Source organism: Festucalex cinctus, chromosome 2, assembly GCF_051991245.1.
Source record: "Festucalex cinctus isolate MCC-2025b chromosome 2, RoL_Fcin_1.0, whole genome shotgun sequence".
Lineage (NCBI taxonomy): Eukaryota > Metazoa > Chordata > Actinopteri > Syngnathiformes > Syngnathidae > Festucalex > Festucalex cinctus.
Window position 1 is genome coordinate 27333547 of NC_135412.1, and position 21248 is coordinate 27354794.

Below are 21248 nucleotides of genomic sequence, written 5' to 3' on the forward strand. Positions count from 1 at the left end.
GAATTTTAGTCGGGATGAGCTTGCTTGATGAAGAACGTCACGCATTGCAAAGGATGTGGGTTCTTTAAATTAGCATAGATAAATTACACAATTAATTTGTCAAATGTTCAAAGTAAAAGTTTTAACACATTTGGGAAAAATGAGTGAGGCATGCAAGACCAAGTGTCACAGCCGTTTGTGTCAGACCATAGTATTCTATTCTATTCTATTCTATTCTATTCTATTCTATTCTATTCTATTCTATTCTATTCTAAGCAATACAATCCACCTTTGTTCTCACTGTATAAACAAAGTATTTCCATTGTGTTGCATTGCAGAAATATCAGAAATGCCCGGATGTTAAAAGTCGTGACCACTTTCTGGGTCAAATACATAATCTTTTAATTGACATTTTTGTCAACTTGTCCCTCGCAAATTCTGTTGGATTGTTGTGTTAAACATCCGTGGAACCAATTGCCAAGACCTGCTTACGTCAAAATTGTTCTCGTGGAAGCATGCAGATGAGGCGTGTTAAAAGTGCGAGACGCACCGGAACTTCGGGTACCTGACAATTGCCAATTAACGTCTGGTGCGCGTGCGCACAGAGAGGCTGGCTGCATTTGGGCGCGCAATCACGCAGCACCGCTGATCAAATCTGTTCAGCTCTGTGCGTGGAGCGGACAGTGACGGTCGCAGCTTGGAGGCGCATCACGGCGGGTCTGCCTCACGGAATCGAAGAGGTCTGATTGACGCACGCGTACGCACGAACTTTATTGATATATTTACTTGTTTTCTTTTCATGATACGCTCAGTCGTTCCTCGCGCTTGGAATTTGGACTCGACGGGGATGGCGTGCGCGATGAGGGTGTCTGTCGTGGACGCGGCGCGCGTGCGGACCCGCTAGTGGACAACTGGCGGGGAAACTCGCGGACATGCGGGCGTTGGGCTGGAGCGTGCTGTGGCTTCTGGCTGCGACGCTGCGAGCCCAGAACGACACGGAGCCCATCGTGCTGGAGGGCAAGTGTCTGGTGGTGTGCGACTCCAACCCGGCCGCCGACTGGCGGGCGTCCAACTCCCCGCTCGGCATCTCCGTGCGCGCCGCCAACTCCAAAGTGGCTTTCTCGGCGGTGCGCAGCAACAACCACGAACCCTCCGAGATGAGCAACAAGACCAGGATCATCTACTTCGACCAGGTCCTGAATCTCCGTGTGTTACGTGTCACCAAAATAGTAGCCATGTCTGTGCGTGCGAGCGGGGCTGCGTATGTCATGTGTCATGTATTGTGTGGGGGAGGGGTCCATCCTGCACATCACCTGCAGATCAACCATGATCCACCTTAAGGTACTTCAACAAACAATACAGAAATCTTTTCTTTTTTTTTGTCTTTCCGTATGCTTGTTTTTATTATGAACAAAGATCATTTAAATGTAATGTATGGATGGACGTTGCCATTTCCATAGTGCCTGTCTTCATAAGGGTGGTGGGTGTGCTGGAGGCGAGGTGGTTCCTGGGAATACCCACAGCTGGACTGGTCAATGGTCAGAAAACTATTAAGCTTGTTTTAGTTCTGAAAAACGAGTAAACTTCCCATTTCCCCAGCGTGAATATTGGAAATCGAAATAGTCTGACCCTGAATGGAAATGTTTATTCTTGTTAATTATTTTAGTTCATTCTTAGTTTCCGATATTAACAGTAAAAGCTGGTGAAAACAAATAAGACTTAAATGATATTTGACGGCACATATTGTAACTGCTTTTGAACATGAGCTTGTGTAGGATTCCACGCCCCCCCCAACTATCTTCTCTGAAAAATACTTGTTGAGAGCCCCTTCTCCAAGTGCAGGGGTCTGCAACCCGCGGCTCTGGATTCCAGAGTCTGGATCCAGATGTGGCTCTTTAGTCCCTCTCCTGTAGCTCCCTGTGGATCACTTAAAAAAACACACACACACACACACACACACACACACACACACACACACACACACACACACACACACACATATATATATATATATATATATATATATATATATATATATATATCAGAGAAAATATTCTTCAAATGAATTAATGACTTAGATTTAAACAAAAAAATAAATATTTAAAAAATGTCAGAGTCCATGTTTGTAAGTTGTCAGAAGAGAGATGAAAGGTAGATGACAAGTTTTTAAAATTACTTAAAAATGTACAAGTACAAAAAGTGACCTTAAAATGTCAAAACGGAAGAGGAAAAGCAGAGAATTGAATAGAAAGACAGATAAGAAAAGGTTGAAAAAGTAGCCATAAATTGTTCAAGGAGAGGCAGAAAATCACCATAAAATGTCTTTGGAATTAGCCAAAAAAAAAAGTACTTTAACAAAAAAGGCAGAAAGAAAAGAACATTTTCCGAAAGTAACTATAAAGTGCCCAAAAACAAATTAAGAAATCCCCAAAATTACAAAATTACTATAAAATGTCCTCAAAATTGCCAAAACTGTCAGAAAATTAGATTGATAGCAAAAAAGGCAGAAAAGAAGAAGAAGAAGAGACAATTTTTTTTTTTTTTTACCATACTATGTCCATAAAATTGCCAAAAACAAAAAGGTCAGAAATTTGACAGAAAGGCAGAAAAGTCTAAACATGTATGAAAAATAGGGCGGCACGGTAGTCGAGTGGTTAGCACGTCTGCTTCCCAGTTCTGAGGTCTCCGGTTCGAGTCCAGGCTCGGACCTTCCTGGGTGGAGTTTGCATGTTCTCCCCGTGCCCGCGTGGGTCTTCTCCGGGTACTCCGGTCTCCTCCCACATTCCAAAGACATGCATGGCAGGTTAATTGGGCGCTCCAAATTGTCCCTAGGTGTGCGTGTGAGTGTGGATGGTTGTTCGTCTCTGTGTGCCCTGCGATTGGCTGGCAACCAGTCCAGGGTGTCCCCCGCCTACTGCCCAGAGCCAGCTGAGATAGGTGCCAGCAGCCCCTGCGACCCTTGTGAGGAATAAGCGGTCAAGAAAATGGATGGATGGATGGATGTATGAAAAATAGTGTTGCAGCTCTAATTAGCTCTTGGGCCCATATTAGATTAGACTAACGCTCATCACTCATTTTGTTGAGAATTATCTGGCCTCAAATGGCTCATTTTTTTAGGAAAGGTTATTGACCCCTGTTCGAGTGTAATGATCACAACAAGCCAAGGATAAGGCAAAACAAATGGAGTTAATGAATCATTCAATGAGCACTGAACTGAGCACTTGCATTAGAGCACGCACAGGAGCCCCATTTTTTTGTGGGACTTTAGAGGCATATTCTCATCCACAAAATGTTGGCTAAAGTCAGGTTCTGCATATTTAACAAGCTGCTTTGCTGACTTGTGGTTGGGCAGGTAATGACAACAACAATCCCAACAATCCTTTCACAAGTAAACATGGCATCAAATTATTGATGTAATATCTGACATTTGGCAATAGCTGGGGTACATTCCAGACTGAACAATCGCATGATGAGCATGTATAATAACCATTCACATTCACATCCATGGTTGATTTTGAGTCTTCACTGGACCTAATGTGCATGTTTTGGGATGTGGGAGGAAACTTGGGTACCTGGAGAAAACCTACGCAAGCTCAGAGAGATTTCAACTCTACACAGGAGAGGCCGAGCCAGATTCAAAGCCAGGCATGCTAACTAGTACTACCTGCTTTACAGACTACAGTATATGAAATTAATGATGGAAAAAATAAATTAGCCACCAAATGGATTTATCATGGCAACCACCGATGAACTAACTATTAATTTGAAATAAAAATGTTATGTTCTGGAGTTGGATCCCAAAAACGCAGACACAAATAAGATTTTAACACTTTATTCGCATAACAATACTTGTATACATGGAACGTACTCACGACAAGAGCAGAAACATCGAGAAAGTATCAAGAATCACGAGACGCTAAGTTAGCTTGGGCTGTGGAGGTGCACAGAGGAACAGAGGTAATAATCCGACAAAAACACACACTTCTCAGACAAGCTTATATATATCGATCTGATTGGTTGTGGCGAGACGTGGGTAACAGGACTGACATGGAATTAACTGATTGGCTGTTGACCAGATAAAGAGATTAAAGATTCTTGACATCACATAGCTTCTGACATCACATAGCGTCTTACCAGTTGAAACTAGATGCTGGTTACATCAGTTCATAACAGACACTTGACTTCACGGTCATGACCCAAACATAACTCTTGTATGTCCATAGTCATGACAAAAAAAAAAAGAAGGAAAGATTGATTGTGAGCGCCCGTTGTCTGTCTTCTCTTGTAGGTTCTCGTAAATATTGGAAACTTCTTCACATTTGAGTCTGTGTTTTTGTCCCCAAGAAAAGGAGTCTACAGTTTTAACTTCCACGTCATTAAAGTGTACCAGAGCCAGACCATACAGGTATGTCTTTTTAAAAACACGTTTAGGCTGGTTTGACACTGCATGGTGCACGGTTCAAGTGAATCAATTCACATTGTATGCAGTCAAGTGGGACCATTTTTATGTGTTAGCTATGTTGAGGGGGGGAGAGAGAGAGAGAGAGAGAGAGAGAGAGAGAGAGAGATCTTCAGATCAGAATCTGACAACACAGAAATGACATATGAATATGATACACGTGATGCATCTCCATCATTAAATAATAAAAATAATTGCTAACGGAGGTTACCGTCAATTAAATCAGTGGAACGAATTGTCAGCCCAGGTCTGCAAAATGGTATGCAATTCTTCAAAGGGGACATTTTGAATGTTAGTACAGCATATAAATAGAGGATCTGGAGCGACACCCACCTCTCAAAAGTAAAATTAAGCAACCAAGTCAATCTTTAGTATCTGCATATTCCTGAAAGTGTGAGTGAGCCATGTACGGAGACATGGTAGAAAAACAATCTTTGCGTTTGCGTGCCCTCGCAAAAAACTTTGCGTTCTCTCGCAAAGATTGCGAGGGAATGCAAAACAACCTTGCGAGAGAACGCAAAGTTGTTTTGCGAGGGAACGCAAAGTTGTTTTTTTCGCCTACCATGTCACCTTAGCTGCTCCGTAAACACTTCCGGGTCATCTTCCCTGTGACCAAAAGCGACCTGTAAACAAAGCAGTGGAAAAATACATGCTCATTCTAGTCGCTTTGGGAAAGCTTTCCCACTGTTTTGTTTCATGTTTACAAATGTTCCGTCCTCTTGCTTTCACATGGAAGATGACCCGGAAGTGTTTACGGCGCAGCTAAGGTGAGATGGTAGGTGAAAAAAGCAACTTTGCGTTCCCTCGCAAAACAACTTTGCGGGAACACAAAGTTTTTTTTCTCTACCATGTTACCTTTGGGGCTCCGTAGCCATGCTACTGGGGCTACTCGACAATTATCCCCACACCAAGGTTTTTAGCCAATGGATTGGCATCTAGGTTGGACGACACTCGGAAAAGAAAAAAGAAAAAAAACACACCTTGACGCTGTGGCCGTAGCGCCATCACGTCAAAGGCAAAAGGTAGTGTTACTCCATTGTCAGCACAGATTAGCTTCAGCTAAGAGTTTGCAACATTAATATCTGATAATAAGGAAGGGGTTGGCATTTGTGTTTGGTGATTCCATGCACCACACGGCTATACTAATTAATAGAGAAGGATACAGAGCACTGGTACTAAATTGGCCCCGGGGCTGAATTATTCAAAACTGGAGGATCGATCGGCTCCATCCTTGAATGGACGGTGTGTAAAAATTCACCGCTAGATGTCACTATATATCAACATCTACGGTGACTCAGAGAGACCACACTTTGCAAGCCTACCACCAGTTCTCATTTTATGTGAGCGAGCATCTTGGCAAAAAAACAAAACAAAAACAATATTTACAAAAAAAAAAAAAAATTAAATAACAACTTAACAGACAATCCATTATTATTCAATTCATTATTTACAACCGTCAAAAATGTCTTTGCGAACAAGTATTTTAAAAATTGAAAGTGTTTTCAAAAGTTTTCAAAATTATATTTGCATCATTCCAATATATAACTCCAACAACACAAACACATCTTGTAATTCCTTTAACAGCTTTTTGTACAGTATACATGGACACACCTCTCAAGTCATATTGAGACTCTCAAATTGCAAAGAACTTTTGTATGTAGTAAGGAAGAGATTGAGATTTATTGCTATAAAAATTATTTGCACAATTTTATAATATGTCTTTTAACTAGAAATGAGAAAAATGGGTCAGTATGAGCCTAATAGTCAGTATTATTAATGGTACGTATTGCTCTTTTTTGCAAGAGAAATAAAATTATGAGATAATTTTTTAATTAGTTTTTTTTTTTTTTATTCCTTTTGAAAAAACTGTTGAGATTTTGTCTGATTGATGTCTGTAACAGCCAATCACGGCTTTTCTGAAAATAAAATTAGGTATATGCAGACTTACATGCAACAAATACGTCAATGTTGGCGTGCAACAAAGTGAAGCTGAAGTTTTTGTTTTTGTTTTTAAATTTGCTATTGCTTACTGTGACAAGACACTGTAAATTATGGATGTAAGCATACATTTCTATATGAACACTAGATGGCTTGGCGCACTGTGAACTAATGAGAAGTAATGTCACAGGGCGGCCATCTTGGGACAGGGCTTCTTGATTACTCATACCATTACAGTCGAGCACGGACTATGTAATAACTGATGATTGCTCCCAAATTCTCAACCAATTTTAAAAAAGCAGCGATTTAAAAATTCAGCTTAATCATTATCTGTGTTGACAAGGATTGCAATAAACATATACTTTATAAAATTCATTTGTAAAATTAGCACGGTGCACCAGAGTAGTCCCCTCTCCTAAGAATAAGATGGCCAACCAGTGACGATGCTGCTGACTCCGCCTTGAGCCATCTCGTGTTCTTATAGATATCTATGATTTAGTATCGAGAGCCAGGGACACCCTTCATGCCACAGTACAGCAAGTGAGGAGGGATCAGTGGTGTAGTCTGTGGTATACGCATTTACGTGGCCACTTCCAAATCCTCAATTTTGCGTCTACCCGCTTCTGAATCCTCCTCAGAGAATGAATAGGGCGGGTCACGCCGAGGACTTTATTGTTAACGCGTGGCTGCCAATGCCATTCCAGTTGATTGACAGGTCACTCCGTCTCCTGCGCAATGATCGTAAATGTGAGCAAGGCAGAAATAAATCAACGTCTTTCCAGTGAGTGACGGCATGTATCCAAAGAACATACTGTACATATGATGAAAACATCACTCACGGATAAGTTTTAAAGTTGTTTTAAATTACTGGAAATATAAATGTACAGAGGAGGTTTTTGTTGGCCAATACATTATAGTGAAACTGTGCGTTTTGGCTAGGCTAACGTTATGAAATGTAGCGTTATCCTAACGTTAGCAATTTAACCCGAACTAGCTAGATTAGGATCATGTATTGCAGTGGTTCGCAACCTTTTTTCAGTGATGTACCCCTGCAATATATTTTTTAAGCGTAGTACCCCCAAACCAGCCTAAAGAGTTTTGGATGAACAAAACAAAATAGTGCTGTGCCATCATGTGTCTGGTTTTAATTTGGGAACTGTTTTTAACTTTGACCACAGCCCCACTATGTATTGGAAGAAAAAAAAAAAAAAAAAAAAGCAAAGAAGCAATTATCTTATAATTGTGCAATAATTATCAACATAACGTGTCCTCCTTTGTGATCATGATGGTACAGGTTGTTTTTCAAAACAAATAATTCAGTTAACTTTAAATAAAAGCAGAAACTGGAAAAAAAAAATTAAGATGGTTTCTTGCATGTATGCTACTTTTTCCATATATTTTAATAACACACGTACCCCAATTTGAGAACCACTGATGTTGGGAACCCGCGTAATTGCTTCAAGAATTGTATAATTAACCCAGTTTGCAAAGACTGTTACTTATGCCAGACTGAAATGTTAGATGAATGAAACTGTAATAATGTCCAGACAAGAGATTATCTCAGTGTCTATGAAGCTCCCCCCACCTTATTTTTAGATCTAAATAACGGTAACCGTTAATGTATTCTGTATACAATAACTTAAAGTAATATAGCCCTAACTAACTTATATGATGTAGTTAAATTTTATAGTAGATAACATTTTATTCATGTTTACCTCACAATAAATACATTTTACATTGCAAACTACTCCTAATACATTCATGATAATTTTATTATTCTAAAACAGGGCATTATTCTAGAAGGGAAAAAAAATAAATAAATAAAATTGAGAGTATACCCACTTCTCCAGGGACCACTACACCACTGGGAGGGATAAATTACATTAGTGCAACTAAAGAGCCATTTGAACACGTTTCATAAAAGAATCCACGGGAATCCACAAACCCTTTGGACATCTAAAATGAAGTATGGTTTTGCTTTCCTTTTTTTCTTTTAATATAGGCTGCAAACACCTGTTGAATCCGGTGTCCCATTCAAAGTAACGTCAGCGTATCCGCCATATTGGAGGTGACAATTGTATTCACCTTGAAATCAACAAATCATTTCGTAACATTCAATTCTAATGACATAATACAATCAAACGTAATGGTTCCTTATTAATCCAGCAAGTTGTGGCTTGATGACACACCTCCAAGGAAGAAGTGAAATAGGATTCTTCACAAATATTTTCACATTGCCACATCCAATACAGCTGTGGCGCCATCTGTCAAGCCTGATTCATACTACTGCGTTTGCTTCTGCGTTAATGACCGCCGCACATCACGTGATTTACGCTGAGAGGTTTGCCATAGCTTGCGGCCGGGTACTGCGCACGTCACCCATCCTTGTACGACGTAGAAGGTAGGGCGTAGCATCGCTCGTGATTGGTCCGTGATGCGTGATGGTGTACTCGGCCCACGCCAACCCACCGAATAGTTCCCGTGAAGGCAACTGTTTGTAAGCGCAGGCGGCGTGGATTCACTTCCCGCCCGGGAGACCACGTTTATGTGTGATTGTGTGGATGTATGTGACGAAAGCAAAAAACAAAACAAAAAAACAACAACAACTGTTTGCTAAGCATGTAGTGTGTTGTGCTCTGGCATGGTTACGGCCGACAGTAACCGTGACAAATTAGCATTAAATAATTGCTTGCCTGATCGCTGCTCAAATGTTACAATATGCATTTGATGCTAGCTCGAGGTATTAAAAGACACACAAATGGCAGCCAACTCTTCAATCCACATTTATTTCCCCTTCATGTGTGCTCAAAATACCATCGAGTTTCACGCAAGTCATGCAGTGTTATTTAGGTAGGTTACGTTAGCAACTTAGCAGCTGCTAATTGGGCCACGGCCGCCATCATTTATGCCGTAAAAAGTCTTCTTTTTGGTGTTGGTCAGTTATTAAATTCAACTGTGTAATATATATTAAACCGTAGCAGCACAAACAAATGAAACAGATTCTCCCACATTTTGCATGTGTAGGCTAGCTAGCTTCAGGCAAGGTAGCATCTGCTGATTCATCTACCATGTACGACGTGCCCGGTCACATTTTTTGTATTCATTTAATAACTATACAATCGTGCTACATCTACACAACAAACTGATTCAGTAATTGACTCACCTAATTGCTACACAAGCAATGAGGAGGATCCCAAATCCTCACTCTTGTTGTTCACACTTTTTAAGGCTGCTGTGATCCATTGTGATCTTTTTTTTTTTTTTTTTTTTTTTTTGCCAGCTCTTCTCGTTCTTCTTAATCTTGATCTTCATCTATCATCGTCAAAGTGTGCCGTATGCCATTTACTTAAAGTGGCGGACGTGTTTTCTTTACTGCAAAACTGAAATGGCGGCGCGTAATGCCCATTTTGGGATGCGTGACATCAACATCCAGATCTCTATTGATGCAGATGAAGGTGCGATTGATTTATTTTCACTGTTGGCGATTAGAGTCACTACGACATGAATGGTCCAATTCAATCCAGATTGAATGTGAAATGTCTATTTGTAATGTTGCATCATCCACTGCACACCAGGAAGTAGCATGCTAAGTAATGTATGCAAATACGTCACTCCTCATTTCTTTTTTATTTCTGGGAACATTTTGGGTTTGTGATCCTCTTCACTTTCCGATTTAAATATAGTCATCCAAAAGCTCTTAGACTAACTTTGTAATCTGTTTCTATTGTATTACGAAGAAAAAAAAAAGAGGCTTGATTGGGTCCCAGGCAGAGAAAGCGGCATTTACCAATTTATATTTTCTTAAGAACACTCCACAACATATAAGTGTGTCATAATTGAAACACATCATTTTTTTTTTAAATTAGACATTTAGATCAGATTAGATTTAAAGTACCACTGGATTGATGCTGATGGATGAAAGAACACATGAGCACTCAATTTCAGTGAGCATGTCACCATTTTGAACAGGAATTAAGACAAATCATATTCACCTTGCATGTTAAACATTGATTAAAAATGATTAACAGTTGTTGACTTTTGTGACTTGACAGGTGAACTTAATGCTAAATGGGAGGCCTGTCATCTCAGCCTTCGCGGGCGACAAGGACGTAACTCGCGAAGCCGCCACCAATGGAGTTCTGCTTTATCTAGAAAAGGAGGACAAAGTCTACCTGAAGCTGGAGAAGGGCAACCTGGTCGGCGGGTGGCAGTACTCGACATTTTCTGGCTTCCTCGTCTTTCCGCTGTGAAGAAGAAGAAAACAACAAGAGTTTGTAAACTGACTGACTTCTCTTTCGTGATGTGTCGTCGCCGTGTAACTCAAAACATGACTGCCAAAGCAGCGTCGCAAAAGTGAAGATGCTTTTGTTGAGCGTGATCCTGTCAATCAAGCTACGCCCAGAAAGAAGCCTTCCACATCCTGCGAGCACTTTGTCGTCATGGCAACTGTTGCTCAGGTGTGTCTGCCTTTTTGCTGACTGAGGTTTTTGTGTTGTCGCCAAAACCCATTTGATATGAAATATGCTTTTAATGTAGCTAACATCGTTGTCTGATTAAAAACACGTATGTCCACTTAATGACAACATTGGCAACCATTTTTATTTATTCAATTTTTTATATATGCTGTATGTATGATATATAAATGAATGTCCGTAGTGTCCCCTGTTATCTGACACTGCATGTCTAAGCAGATGCTGTCTCGACTGCCAAGAAATGTTCATTCAATCACATACAGTGGAACCTCGAAAGCCGAATGGCCGTGAGGTCGTACACTTCGCAAGTAAACTGAGGAGCCCCGTACACAGGAAGTTCAGCGAAGTAGGTAGATTGACATTCAAAGGAGCAAGATTTGAGCGTCAGCATTATACACCGCTGCTAGTTATCAAAGTTAATGTTGGTCTTTAATAGTAAAACCTTTGTTTTGCACTTGTATGACAAGAATGTAAAAAATATATGACAAACGCGAGGTGGGTCTATCAAGCAGTTACCGGCCTTTATCATTTTAAACTAAAGAACAATTGTTTTGTTTTTATCAGTTTTAGTGGCAGACTTTTCTGACACTTGCATGACAGTTGAGAATGTTAATGTTACTTAAAACATTGCCTGTACAGTCAGTAAAGGTTTTGTGATGGGTGACAGTTGGATCAGACGATTTCTATAAATCACTTTCAGATCCCAAACAAATCTACGTTCAACCTTCGAGGTTCCATTGTATGTTACATAGTGCACGTCCTTGTTCATTTTGTTTGTCGGAATGCCGAGGATTAACACTTTCCTGAACATAAGGCTAATCATGGGCAATGAAAACATTTTGCTGAATTGAAGTCAATTAATGCACATGTTAAAAATAATGGGGCCACATTAGCCTTTCAATGATGTAAAGATTTGATGACATTGTGAACTTTATGTGGTCATATCGTTGGCTCGCCGCAAAGAGCAAAAACGGGTGTTACCTGTTTGACATCTAAAGTAAAAAAAAATAAAAATAAAATAAAATAAAATACAAAAAAGCTCATGTTACGATGCACATCCCTGTCAATCTGCTTAAAATGTTTGCCAAAAAGAAAAGTATATCTGTAAAATACAATGATGACAATAAAGATTTACATTTGTGGTAACTGTGTTGAGTTTCCAAAATACTTTTATTTTACCAAATTACTGTACATGACATGGTTTACAGCAACCAAATGCTGCTTCTTGAGTGGAGAGTACTTAAGACATCAAAAGCACACCACACAAGAGATTGAATGACTTCAGATGCTTTTTGTAGTCAACACTATAGTGATGACCTTCACCGACAATCACGAGTCTCCTCCCACTAACCAAATGTCAGTCGGACTACCAAGATTTACCTTTGAGAAGCAACTTCGTGCCATACTGAGAAAATAAAAGGAAGAAGAAATAGAAGATGCTGGAGCTGTTAGCTGACCTGCTAACGACATTACCATCGACAATTCTTCTCCTTGTCATTTTAATTGTGGTGAATGACTTTGGAGTAATTCTGTATGTTGTCGGACAGCTGCGCAAGGTTCAGCTCATTCCGAATTGACTATTGTTTGGATTGAAATCAAAATCACGCAGTCTGCGGCTCAGCTGTGGAGTGGATTGACGTGTCTGTTTTGTTATAGCGCACGCAATGTTTCCTATGTAACTTACATTCAGCACTTGCATTACATTTCATCAGCAGTTTTTAACATCTGGTGAATAGCTTGATAAATTAACATTCCTAATGGCACAACCTATAAAAGGAAACCTTTCATCGAAAGCTTATCTCTCCACTGTTTGGATTTAACAGTGACAGATAAGAGAGACTCTTTGGGGGTTGGATTTCATCGTTGCAATTCATGGCTCTTTGGTAAGGTTTTATCAAATCACACAGACGGAGTGCAAGATCGTACTTTCCCTTTGCAAGTATCTTTTGTTTTGTTCTCCCCGTTGGAAAGATTGTTCAACAAGATTGGAGGAAAAGTACACTTTTAGAGTCACTTTTAATTTACTTGGCATTTATAATAATTGTACTCAGCAGCTAATCAACTTCATTATTTTCTGAAGTGGGCATCATCATAACCTATTAAGGAAGCAGTATGCTTACTGGTCATAGTGTGTGTGCGTCCGTGCATGCGGTGTATTCAAAATGAACACCACACGATACTTCCAAGTGTAATTTGCGAGCATTTTGTTCAAAGCCCGAAACTTTTGGATGAACGTGACTCAGTTCATTTGAGCTCAGCCGCAAGTGTGTCAGCAGGAAGTGGAAATGGAAAAACAGCATCTGTCACTCACGTGAAACTTCAGCAAATGGCCAATGAGCAGCCAGCGTGCAGGTGGGAGAGCGACTTTGCTGAATGGACTACTATGTCATTCTTCGCACTCGTTATATTAGTTTTGGATTTTTCATGACAGTTTTTATTTCGTTAATTCAATTCATTTAAATTCATCTTGTAAATGTACTTGTGAATGTGTCACTTTCCTTCCATGAACCCTTTTTATGGTCGTAATAAACATATAACCACATTTGCCATGTGGCTCTTACCTTGACAGATTCCATCAAAATGGAGTCTTCCCCTTAAACATGTAGTCACATGCTCAATTTCCATTATGGTTTCTTAGCAACAAGAGGTGGCTCAACTTGCCCCGGTTTCCCTAACGTGATTCCGCACATGACCATGCAAGTACAGTCAAACCTCGGTTTTTGAACATAATCCGTTCCAGAAGGCTGTTCCAAAAGTGAATTGTTCGAAATCCGAAACATTTTTTCCCATTAAAATTAATGTAAATAATTTTAAACCGTTCCAAGTCTAAAAAAAACTTTTTCCAAGGTTTTTTTTTTTTATTTTTTTTATTTTTTTACTATTTTACACCATAAACTGCACTGTATACTGTTTACCATAAATAGAAAAGGGTAGAAATAGACACTGTTTTGTTTTAATAGAAGATATCCTATCTAAAATGATGAAAAAACAAAAACAAATTGCACTTACAGTATTTCTTCAATCTACATACATATGTTCATTGTTTGCAGCTTTTGGTTTAAGTTGTTTGTATCTGTATGCGTGTGTGTGCGTGAGTGAGAGTGTGTGGTTTCCTAAAGAAAGACAGAAAATAGGCCAATAAGTAAATGTATAAACATAAGTTAAGGCACTCACATTAATAAACAAAGCAAATTAAATTAGCGCAGTTAAGCTAGCAACATTTCCGGTATGCGCTCTTATTATGAAACTAAACGGTGACACTTCCGGTTTCGGGCTTAGCAGCGCAACATCAACGAGTGCTATGTGGTAACGTGCAGATGAGAAAACACCGCCCAAACATTCGTAAGAAACATTTTACAAGGAACAAGCTATAGCTGATTCTGGCAAGAAGGTTACAGACAAGAAATAAGGACAACAAGGACTCACAAGTCATAGACGCACACCACTGGACAAACTCACAACACGGCACACGCTAGCGCCAGACTTCCTGCTGCTATCGTTGCTGGCGAAGACTAAAGGCCTCAGTATACTTCTGCTTGAGGATCACGCGGAGACGTCACGGTTTAGCTCCGCTCGTGCGTTTGCCTTCCAACTTGTGCACAATACACATCACAATACACATCGGTGTCTGCTGTAGTTTCACTCCAAGCCGGGCTGTCGCTATGGCTGGGACGCCAGAGTAGAGATTCCTATTTTATGACGAATTCAGGAAGTTCAATTTAATTCAGTAAGAAGAAACAAAGCCGAGGGGAGAGTCGGCTCATCACCGTGGCAATTATTTATTGCCAATTTGCACCGGTGTCGGCCGTAAACATGCCAAAACACAACAGCCACGCGCTTAGCGAACAGTTTTTTTGGTTTGTTTTCCGCCTCTCGTCTCAGGCATATATCCACATGCACAGCCGTGGTCTCCGAGCAGGAAGTCGATTTGCCCTCTGCCTGCTGTGTTTCCCAGGTGTGTCTTGTTAGTGCGTCGTTAGTGTTGTATTTAGTCAGTGGGGGTTTGTTCACACGTCGTGGTAGCATTGTCTTGTCTTGTCCTGGTGTGCTGTGCTTTGTTAGTAACGTTTGCTATCGAGTCTAGTCGCCACGTCTAGTCAAGTTTCTCCACGTTTAGTCAGGTTCATCCACGTCAACTCAAGTTTCTCCACGTCAATCCAAGTCTGTCCATGTTCTGCTAAGTATGCCATGCCAAGTCTATCCACGTCATGCCAAGTCTGCCCATATCCTGACTAGGGATGTAACGATATTGGCAATATCGTGATATCGTGATATTGAAATTGCCACAATATCGTTGTCGTAATGTTCACAATATTTAAAAGGAACACATCTGTTAAAAAAAAGTCAGGTTGATTTCCATTTGTGCAGTCCTAGCACCCTCTGGTGGCTAGTTTATTAGTGCAATTAAATTTTCATTAGGGCTGTTTTGGGCTTCTATGTTTAAAATCTATGCTAATTGTCAGATGAAGGGGAACCTAATTTGCTTGTGAAGCAATCAATGTGTGCTTGCATTAGCAAGTAAGTGCCTCAATATTGTTATTAGAGATTGTAGGTGGTTTAAATGCATTGTTGTTATGTAGAAAAGCGCAATATTGTGCTTTTTTTTAGTATGAGCTCTTTTTTTTCCACAATATTGTGATCTTATTTAAATATCGCCAACCCCCCCACAATATTGTGATAATTATCGTATTGTGACCTTCATATCGTGATAATATCGTATCGTGATGTTTGGATATCGTTACATCCCTAATCCTGACAGGTGTAACTCAAATTAGGCCCAATTTATCGGAATGTATGCATGCAAATGAATTTAATGCTCAGTGTACACATTGATTTGTATTATTTGATTGGTTAGATAAGGCAAGAGGGAGTTTCCTGCTCCTCCCCCAACAATAAACATTACGTTCTAATGGACTATGTTCAACAAAAGAACATGTGAAATAATGTAATAGCATATAGGAAAACACACATTCGCATATCTCAAATGTAAATACATTCGAGTGAGTCTTGTACAAGCATATAAACATGTCAACACTTGAAAAAATGAAACTGAATGAACCGAACCCTATTCACTTCATACCAGCCTACTATGGCAATATATACAGTATTACTAATGTATCTTTACAAAATGTCCTATTTTGATTTTCTTTGCAACCCTTTTCAAATGTAAACAAGTTTTGGCAACCTCCATTCTGTCTCCGCTTCATTGCAGTAGTGACAATGCAACATCACCTATAAATGATACAAACGTAAGGCCAAAAAGTTACTGGAAAAGAAAGAAATCATCAAATTCAAGTCATCAGTTTGAGCAAATCCAAATATTCAGTTCAGAGATTAAAAGTGTGGAAAAATAATTTGCACACATAAATCAAAGTGGAGGTTTGTGGCCTTCCAGTTTGATTTGACAGTAAATAAGTGCTTTGCCTCCACCGGGAATCCTAATCAATTATGAATCCTTTCTTGGCTTGAGCTGATGTTGTCGACGACGCCATGTGAAGCACTCAAACTTGCACAAGTCCTTGAAAGCTGATGTGTTGTGTAATTACATTTTGTCTCCGTTTTTCACAGAATACAATTTTAAAGCCCATTTTCAAACTAATTGTGTGAATGTTGAAATAAAAGATCACAATATCTATGTAATGAATATATGTATCCATGTGAGTTTGACCAATGTGTATCAGATGTTAAGTAAAAATATACCTTTACTGTCAAGTGCCAATCATCGGCTCCAAACATTTCGGCTTTGACCCAAAGTTGTCGATGTGTTTCATTAAAACAAAGTAACAGTGATCAGCTCTTGTCTTGACCATCTTGTGAGTTTTCGCTTGTTATCAAAAGAAAACAAGCACACAAAATAAGCACTGAAGTAGCCATATGTTGAAAAAGTTTCATGTAGCCGTTGTGGCATTTCGACAGCACGTGGAGGAAAATGCAGATAATCATTTTACGTGAAGTCAAACTTGTCATTGAGTGTGCACGACAACATCTGACAACAATGTCTGTTGTCATAAGCAAAGATTGATGAGTTATGTCACAATATTTTGTCCCTCAGCAGTTGTGTAACTTAGTTACATTAGCAATGCTGTTGTTAATGTAGTACTTTCATAAGATGTGGTTTATTTTTACGTTGGCATTATACAACAATTTGTCATGATCGTCTTTATGCATTTTCATAATGTAATCACCAACATTTTCCTATTCTATTATGTTCTAAGTGTTTTGTACACAACAATAAACTCAAAGTTTAAATATGATTCTGAAAAGTGTTTCCTAAATGGCTAATTGAGAAAAGTCATATTTTAATAGGTAATTTAGCTTCTTGATTTTGACCATTATGCAATAATCAGTGAACTTAAATACGTTTATATTATCTGATCAAAGCACTGCATTAATTATCCAAGAATTTGCAATTGGTTGTCAAACAGGCCGGTATATTGTATCTAAGTTATTTACAGTGCACATTCTACATATTATTCATGAACGGCTGCCACGCATACTTGCTTATTCTCAGTGCTTGATGATGTTTAATATATACAATCATAACACAGTATGCACAGGAGATATTTTGGGATTTCTGATTCTTCGATATTTTCATTCCTGTGTTGCTACTGACCACTTCAGAACTGTAAATCCCAAATGTTCCCACTGCGGAAATAAAAAAGGCTTATTCTGTTCTATGCTCAATCCCTTTGCAGTCGAGGAATAATTCAGGAGAAGCCTAACAATATAACTGTAAGCTTGTTTTAAAATCTTTTTTTCCCCCCAAGGGTAAGAAGAACATCAAAATGGTGTTTCATTCAGTCAGACCTGTAAAAATTACAACCAGTGATACAGTATGTATGCCTGGCCAGCAGTTGTCAATTAATGTGACTTGATGAGGAAACACTACACACATGCCCTCACAGAACATATCCATGTTGTGAGCAACATCAATATATTCTGAACAAAAATGAAGCAAGTTTCTGATTTTTGCTATTTATAGGGCGGGTTATGTTTGAGTAAGAGGCACACTTTTGTTTTGTTCTATTACCGTCTGAAAACATAACTTGTTCATTCGGTAGTCTTACCGATTCAACGTCTTATCATCATTGCTCTTTTTTTTTTTTTTTTTTTTTTGTGTGTGTGTGCGTGCGTGCGTTTGCGTGTGTGCGTTTGCGTGCGTGCGTTTGCGTGCGTGCGTGCGTGCGCGTGCGTGTGTGTGCGTGCAAATACGTATAAATTTATACTCATTAATTCACCTAAAGCCTTATAAATATCCCATTACCCTTCGCCTTAACCAGGTACTTCAGAATCTTGCCAGAGTCGTGAGGTTCAAATGGTCAGGAGACCAGAGAAAAGGTCAGAAAAAAAAAGAAATAAAGAGAAAAGAAAGGTAAATCAAAGTGAAATCCAGCACCGACCAAACACTTCCTGCCTTCCCCATGATTACAAAATCAAAGTCTTACGCCAACCCCGGAAGCCTCTAAATTCCAACAAATTATCGAGATCTCAAGAGACCAGAGGAAAAACTAAAGAGAGGAAGGAGGGAAGGATCGATAAGGCAGAGTGAGATCCATAGAAGCCAGTACATCCAATCCATCAAAGTGAAATCCAGCACCAACAAAACCCCTCCTGCGTGGTTAAAAAACCAGAGTCTTATGCCAGCCCCAGAAACCTCAAACCTCCAATAAATTGAGATCTCAAGTGACCAGAGGAAAAACTAAAGAGAGGAAGGATAGATAAAGCAAAGTGAGATCCACAGACACCAGCACCCACTGATTCAAGGGGCTGTGGGAGGGAGAGGCAAATTCTGTTTGAGTTTCAGTAGATGCTGGTGCGATGGATCTGCCATGCATAAGGACCACCACCAAAGAAAGAAGCCGTCAACCGCGGTCCAGCAAAGCGAGCACCCCCCCCCCGAAACCCCCAGGCCGCGGCAGCACCAAGGCCACCCCCAAGCCACCCGAGCGGACACCGGTCGGCGAGCCGACCCAGACGCCCGGAACACCCCCACCCCAGCCCCGGCCCACACCCCCGAGCCCAAGGCCGCAGAACGAGGCCCGGCGGGCCCCCACAGCGCCCCACCGGTCCCCAGCCCCCATCCCCCCACGACCCCCCCGCACCCCACCCAAACCCGCCACCCGCCACGACCCAAGCCCCACCACCCCCGGCCCCCAAACCCCCGAACACACCCCGACCCCCAACACCCAACCACCCAACCCACCCATACCTCCACCCCCCCCAAAAAATTAATATGTATAGTGTGGTGCATTAAAAAAGGAAATGGAGGGACAAAGTGGTGGGGCAGGGACACAGATGGGGGGGACCACAGCGCTGCCAGGCACTGCATTCCATCCCCTCTGATGGCTCCCCGCCCCAACTCACCCCTCCCCTTGGACATGAAGTGCATTAAAATTGGAGGGGAGTTGAAGGGTGAAGACGGTGGTTCCACCCTTCCCCACCCCACCAAGAAATGTGTTGTGTTACAACTTGTGACAACATAACTTCTAAACAAACATATTGTGATTTAGTGCATGTTTTCAAGAGCTGGATATATTTTTTCTGAGATAAGTGCACCGGCGTTCCCCTTGATTGCGTCCACAGGGTCACATAACCCCCCCCCACCCCCTGAAGTGAACTGTAACTAAGCATTAGTCAGAGCGGCATGCAGTCTAATGAGCAAACACACGGTGGCTCATGATGATGATGATGTGTTGTCCCGCTTCCCGTCATCCGCTCAGCGCCCATGAAGGAAGACAAGACTTTATTGACGGTCCTTTCACTCCCGCAGACGCTAAAGGGAACAAAACAAATGTCTGTTTGGGGACCATAAAAGACGCCCCTGACCCACCCAGCGGCTCTTCCATAGCAACCGTCACTAGGCACAGCGAGGCCTGTTGAGGACCTCAATATAAAAATCTGAACAAAAACAAGTTCACGTTGCTCTGACACCATTTGAACGAGGTATAGAAACACATTTGCAGGTTTTCACATTATTTTGTTATGCACGGATGCAAAAACATCTCACATTTAAGTAACTGCCACCATGTGATATGCATTTGTGCCATTATCAGAAACTCATACTGATACCGCTGTGTTGTAAAACTAATCCATTGGTCCAACAACTTTGCAGCTCAGCTTGGATTTTGGCTTTGACGTCAAAGTGCTTTGTGCAATTTTGCCGCAAATCTTCACCCCAGTCATCTGAACGGCATGTTTTGGAAAGATGTTTTCTGACTTCGGCAGCTCACTAAAATTGACTCATTTTATTTCACACTTTTTTGGACAGGAACTCAAGAGACCAAACAAACAATTAAAAAGTTGGTTTTACATATTATGAAACATTTACGTTAAAAAAATAAAAATTGCAGACACATAGGCATAACGCAAAGGTGATTTGCACTTGTTAATCGCCAAATATCTAAAATGAAGTTTTTAAATAGTTCTTCATGATAAAATATCCATCCATCAATTTTCTAAAAACTCCGATGTAAAGGATTGTGGGTGTGTAGATGTGGGTGGACCCAAACGCAAAGAAACATGGACATGAGACAGACAGGAAAGGGCAATGTGAGGAACATTATTTACAAAAACCAAGTAACAGACTGGACAGAACATGAGAGGACTGGTCACTAAGACCAGACTGGACAAGGGGAAGCAGGTAGCCATGATGGGGCGGGACATGAGCGGACTGATCGCCATGACTGGACTGAACGTGGGGCGGTTTGACAGTACGTGGAAGACTTGGCTTTGACTTGACTTGACTTGACTTGACTTGACTTGACTTGACTTGACTTGACTTGACTTGACTTGACTTGACTTGACTTGACACCAACACATCAAGCCACAACAGGACAAGACAGGACAATGGTCCCACACCGCACGAACAAACAACACTGACTAAATACACCAACACTAACGAGCCACTAACAAGACACAGCTGGGAAACAATAGGCTGAGGGCACTGATTGGTCACACATACTGGGAAGAGAAGACACACGCAGGTGGACAAGGTTAACGATAACGAGACAAGGAAGACAAACCAGACAAAAGACAACGTGAATACCCAAAATACAACAAAAACCCAACCCCACCGAACCAAAACATGACATCACCTTGCAAGTGATGCTACACCCAAGACTGGTTCTCAGTCACGGGCAGACCATATATACGGTAGTCCAAAAAAAAAAAATAAAATAAAAAAAAAAAAAAAAAAAAAAAACATTCTGAATCTCATTCACACCTATGGGCAATGTAGAGTCTTCCATGAAACTATATTGCGTGTTTTTAAAAGTGGGTAGCAATGAAAACATGGGAAACATGTAAACTCCTCACAGATAACAAAAGTGAATCAAACCCGGTACTACTAACTAGTGTTGTTCCGATACTGTTTTTTGGATACCGATACCGATACCCAGGTT

The 21248-nt window shown here is 40.6% G+C and overlaps 1 protein-coding gene across 1 annotated transcript; it reads left to right on the plus strand.

Annotated features, from left to right (window-relative positions):
* The first annotated feature begins 561 nt into the window (after positions 1-561).
* Positions 562-11994, plus strand: cbln4 (cerebellin 4 precursor). The gene is made up of 4 exons (XM_077515369.1): positions 562-719; positions 792-1172; positions 4268-4384; positions 10429-11994. Exons 2-4 carry the CDS (start codon positions 912-914, stop codon positions 10624-10626), a joined length of 576 nt encoding a protein of 191 aa, XP_077371495.1. The 5' UTR covers positions 562-719; positions 792-911; the 3' UTR covers positions 10627-11994.
* The last annotated feature ends 9254 nt before the right edge of the window (positions 11995-21248 follow it).

Coding starts and splice junctions, on each gene's coding strand:
- cbln4 (XM_077515369.1), top strand. CDS start 912: ATGCGGGCGTTGGGCTGGAGCGTGCTGTGGCTTCTGGCTGCGACGCTG. Junction 1,173..4,267: donor GGATCATCTACTTCGACCAG/GTCCTGAATCTC, acceptor CTTCTCTTGTAG/GTTCTCGTAAATATTGGAAA. Junction 4,385..10,428: donor ACCAGAGCCAGACCATACAG/GTATGTCTTTTT, acceptor GTGACTTGACAG/GTGAACTTAATGCTAAATGG.